Source organism: Sinocyclocheilus grahami, unplaced genomic scaffold (genome assembly GCF_001515645.1).
Source record: "Sinocyclocheilus grahami isolate Dianchi unplaced genomic scaffold, SAMN03320097.WGS_v1.1 scaffold1679.1, whole genome shotgun sequence".
In the NCBI taxonomy this organism is placed as follows: domain Eukaryota; kingdom Metazoa; phylum Chordata; class Actinopteri; order Cypriniformes; family Cyprinidae; genus Sinocyclocheilus; species Sinocyclocheilus grahami.
Window position 1 is genome coordinate 6,366 of NW_015506858.1, and position 5,230 is coordinate 11,595.

At 39.5% G+C, this 5,230-nt stretch overlaps 1 protein-coding gene across 1 annotated transcript in view; it reads left to right on the forward strand.

Moving 5' to 3' along the window:
- LOC107571995 (son of sevenless homolog 1-like) overlaps positions 1-5,230 on the forward strand; it is a 34,866-nt gene that overhangs the window by 6,350 nt on the left and 23,286 nt on the right. Inside the window, exon 2 of the mRNA XM_016258400.1 lies at positions 4,073-4,364. Coding sequence (XP_016113886.1) covers positions 4,073-4,364 — 292 coding nt within the window. The remainder of the gene's footprint in view (positions 1-4,072; positions 4,365-5,230) is intronic.

Below are 5,230 nucleotides of genomic sequence, written 5' to 3' on the forward strand. Positions count from 1 at the left end.
TGTTGACGTTTTTGCAGATTTATTAAAAAAGAAAAACTGATATATCACATGGTCCTAAGTATTCAGACCCTTTGCTGTGACGCTCATATTTAACTCAGGTGCTGTCCATTTCTTCTGCTCATCCTTGAGATGGTTCTACACCTTCATTTGATTCCAGCTGTGTTTGATTATACTGATTGGACTTGATTTGGAAAGCCACACACCTGTCTATATAAGACCTTACATCTCACAGTGCATGTCAGAGCAAATGAGAATTATGAGGTCAAAGGAACTGCCTGAAGAGCTCAGAGACAGAATTGTGGCAAGGCACAGATCTGGCCAAGGTTACAAAAAAATTTCTGCTGCACTTAAGGTTCCCAAGAGCACAGTGGCCTCCATTCCTTAAATGGAAGACGTTTGGGATGACCAGAACCCTTCCTAGAGCTGGCCGTCCGGCCAAACTGAGCTATCGGGGGCGAAGAGCCTTGGTGAGAGAGGTAAAGAAGAACCCAAAGATCACTGTGGCTGAGCTTCAGAGATGCAGTCGGGAGATGGGAGAAAGTTGTAGAAAGTCAACCATCACTGCAGCCCTCCACCAGTCGGGGCTTTATGGCAGAGTGGCCCGACGGAAGCCTCTCCTCAGTGCAAGACACATGAAAGCCCGCATGGAGTTGTGAGATGGTGAGAAATAAGATTCTCTGGTCGGATGAGGCCAAGATAGAACTTTTTGGCCTTAATTCTAAGCGGTATGTGTGGAGAAAACCAGGCACTGCTCATCACCTGTCCAATACAGTCCCAACAGTGAAGCATGGTGGTGGCAGCATCATGCTGTGGGGGTGTTTTTCAGCTGCAGGGACAGGACGACTGGTTGCAATTGAGGGAAAGATGAATGCGGCCAAGTACAGGGTTATCCTGGACGAAAACTTTCTCCAGAGTGCTCAGGACCTCAGACTGGGCCGAAGGTTTACCTTCCAACAAGACAATGACCCTAAGCACACAGCTAAAATAACGAAGGAGTGGCTTCACAACAACTCTGTGACTGTTCTTGAATGGCCCAGCCAGAGCCCTAACTTAAACCCAATTGTGCATTTCTGGAGAGACCTAAAAATGGCTGTCCATCAACGTTTACCATCCAACCTGCCAGAACTGGAGAGGCTCTGCAAGGAGGAATGGCAGAGGATCCCCAAGTCCAGGTGTGAAAAACTTGTTGCATCTTTCCCAAAAAGACTCATGGCTGTATTAGATCAAAAGGGTGCTTCTACTAAATACTGAGCAAAGGGTCTGAATACTTAGGACCATGTGATATTTCAGTTTTTCTTTTTTAATAAATCTGCAAAAATGTCAACAATTCTGTGTTTTTCTGTCAATATGGGGTGCTGTGTGTACATTAATGAGGAAAAAAAATAACTGAAATGATTTTAGCAAATGGCTGCAATATAACAAAGAGTGAAAAATTTAAGGGGGTCTGAATACTTTCCGTACCCACTGTATATTAGGTATAGTAAATGTACATTTTTCTGAAAGAAAACAACCATTCAGGGTTATTATAGTTAAATAAAATTATTTAAAACAAAACTAAATTTTTGTTACTTAAAATAAAATAAACTTTAACTGAAATAAAATAAAATATAAAAAAATCTCCTAAACGTCAGCTAGTTGCCAAGGCGACATTTTCATTTAGTTTAATTTGATGCACTGAAATAACTAAAACTGAAAAAAAAAAATTATGAAAACTGTATAGATGTCTTAAAAAAACAAATAATAATTGAAAAAAAAACTTTAACTAAAAATATAAAAAATACAAATAAAAACTAATTTAAAATATTAAAAGAGTTGAATTTAAATAGTATTTCAGTTATGCTAAAAATAGTCCAAACTATTAAATTCAACTATTAAATTGTTTTTTTCAATATAATAATCAATACTCAAGTAAAAACATTTTAATTGCAACTTTAAGTCAACTTTTAATAACAAAATTGTTTCTACTCTAATTTTTTGTTAAAATATAAACATTTAAATAGTGCATGTAATAAAAACTACTAAAAACAGATTTATTCAAACTCAATTAAAAAATGAAAACCTGATTAACAGGTTGAGTAAAAATACAGTCAGGTCCGTTATATTTGGACACTGACACAATTTTCATAATTTTGGCTCTGTATGCCACCAGAATAGAATTAAAATGAAACAATCAAGATGAAATTGAAGTGCAGACTTTAAGCTTTAACTCAAGTGGTTGAACAAAAATATAACCTAAAATGTTTAGGAATTGCATCTATTTTTATACACAACCTCCCCATTTTCAGGGGCTCAAATGTAATCGGATAAATATATGTAATCATAAATAAAATGTTCATTTTTAATATTTTAATATTTTAATATGTTGAGAATCCTTTGCAGGTGATGACTGCCTTAAGTCTGGAGCTCATGGACGTCAGCAGAGACTGGGTTTCTCCTTTGTGATGCTTTGCCAGGCCTTTACTGCAGCTGACTTCAGTTGTTGTGTGTTTGTGTCTCTTTCTGCCTTTAGTTTGCTCTTCAGCGAGTGAAAGGCAGCTCAGTCGGGTTGAGATCAGGAGATTGACTCGGTCATTGCAGAATATTCCACTTTTTACCTTCTGGGTAAACTCCTGGGTTGCTTTTGCTGTGTGTTTTGGGTCATTGTTCATTCATACTACGAAGCGCCTCTCAATCAGCTTTGGTGCATTTGACTGAATCTGGGCAGAGAGTATATCTCTACACACTTCAGAGTTCATCCGGCTGCTTCTGTCTTCTGTGTCATCATCACTAAACACCAGTAACTCGGTGCCACCGAAGCCATGCGTGCTCATGCATCACACTGCTCCATGTTTCACAGATGATGTTGTGTGCTTTGGATCATGAGCTGTTCCAAGCCTTCTCCAGACTTTTTTCTTCCCGTCATTCTGGTACAGCTTGATCTTAATTTCAGCCGTCCAAAGAATGCTTTTCCAGAAGTGCTCTGGCTTTTTTAGATGTTTTTAGGGAAAGTCTAATCTGGGCTTGTTTGCAGCTTGTGTTGAAGCCTCTGTGTTTGCTCTGGTGAAGTCTTCTCTTGATTGTAGACTTTGACGGATACACGTCTGTCTCCTGGAGAGTGCTCTTCTTTTGTCTGGATGTTGTGAAAGGGTTTTTCTTTATCGTGGAGAGGATCCTCCGATCATCACCACTGTTGTCCTCCGTGGACGTCCAGAACGTTTACCTGCTTAATTGATGTAGAAATAACGAAGGAATAGCCCACATCTGTCCATGAAACAGCTTTTGAGTCAATTGCCCAATTACTTATGGTCCCTTGAAAAAGGGGGAGGTACATATTAAAGAGCTTTCATTCTTTAACCTTTCCTCCAATTGTGATGAGAATACTCTCAAATTCAAGCTCAGAGTGTGCACTTTAAGCCCAGATTCATTATATAACTGTAACTTGAATATGTTTTGGTCAACAGCTAAAATAATACAAATTCTGCCTTTGTCCAAATACTGTATATATGGACCTGACTGTATAATGAATATTTAATATTGTGCGCATATTTATCAAAATGCTCCTCTGTGGAGTTATTTTTCTAGCTGAATATCGAGTTTATGGTTTTTAAATTGAAAGTCTTTAAATGTGATGTTACATGCCATTATTGATCTCAAGCTGTTTTACTGAAATCTTTCTGTGGTTGAATCACTGATTGATTGAGTCATGATTGATTAGTAAGTTGTTCGGATTCTGATGTTCATTCATGTTTATTTGCTGCTATAACTAGTAGTAAAGAGGAAGAGATGATCAGCAACAACACGCGTTAAAGAGCCACAAAAACACATTTAGTGAGTGAACTTGGTGATGATACTGACAGAATTTGAAATCTGAGACTTTGTTTCATAACAAAAGTAACTTATTGTGATTATTACAGGCACCACAAATAAAGTTTAGAGGAATCAACTGAAAAAAGCATTGACTAAAATATCAATCTTAGGATTTCGGACTCTGTATCAGCTCATCAAAATGATTGAATCGTCAATGTATAGTCAGCCCAGCCCTGTTTTTCTGGCTTTGTCTCCTGATGGTTGTCTGTCATGTCGTGTCTCTCAGCGAGTCGGCGTGCCGCTTCTACAGTCAGCAGATGAAGGGCAAACATCTGGCCATCAAGAAGATGAATGAGATCCAGAGGAACATCGACGGCTGGGAGGGTAAAGACATCGGCCAGTGCTGCAACGAGTTCATCATGGAGGGGACGCTCACGCGGGTCGGCGCCAAACACGAGCGCTACATCTTCCTGTTCGATGGCCTCATGATCTGCTGCAAGTCCAACCACGGCCAGCCGCGTCTGCCGGGAGCCAGCGCCGCCGAGTACCGGCTCAAAGAGAAGTTCTTCATGAGGAAGGTGGGCAAGAAATAAAATCACCATTTTTATCAGAATTAGGGCTAATAATCAAATTAATTCCATTGTGTCGATTAATTAAATTTGGCTGTAAAATTACCCACAAAACATTATTTAAAGGCACAATATGTAAGATTTTTGTATGAAAATATCCAAAAACCACTAGAACAGTGTCTGTCAATGTCGTAAAACATTCCAGTGTTGACAACTGTTTATCAACAAAAAAATTTTCACCTGTGAAAACAAGATGATGACTACATAAGCTTAAAGGCACAATATGTAAAAACCACTAGAAACGGTGTTATATATTTTGCTGACTTGTGTGCTTACATTATCTCAAATGTTACGAAGAATGTTTAAATCCAGCGAAATAAGCAATTTTAACTAGTGACACGGACCGTGTCTATAGTGTCATAGTGTCGCCTGCCAATGACGTCATAACCCCTCGATTTCCGGTTTTGTTTTGTAGAAAACATGGAAATACCAAAGATGCTTTAATATGTTGTGCGTTTTAATAGACCGTTGGCGACCGCACAGAGTAGCATTATAACAGAACTAAATGCATATAGTATGATAAAACAGCACTGCTTTACCCCACATACGCACGACCGGAAGCGGTCGACTGTGGCATAATAAAAGCTCCGCTGCTTTACCCCACATACGCACGACCGGAAGCAGCGGAAGCGCTCGACTGTGGCATAATAAAAGCTCCTCTGCTTTACCCCACATACGCACGACCGGAAGCAGCGCAAGCACTCGCCTGTGGCATAATAAAAGCTCCTCTGCTTTACCCCACATATGCACGACCGGAAGCAGCGCAAGCACTCGCCTGTGGCATAATAAAAGCTCCTCTGCTTTACCCCACATAC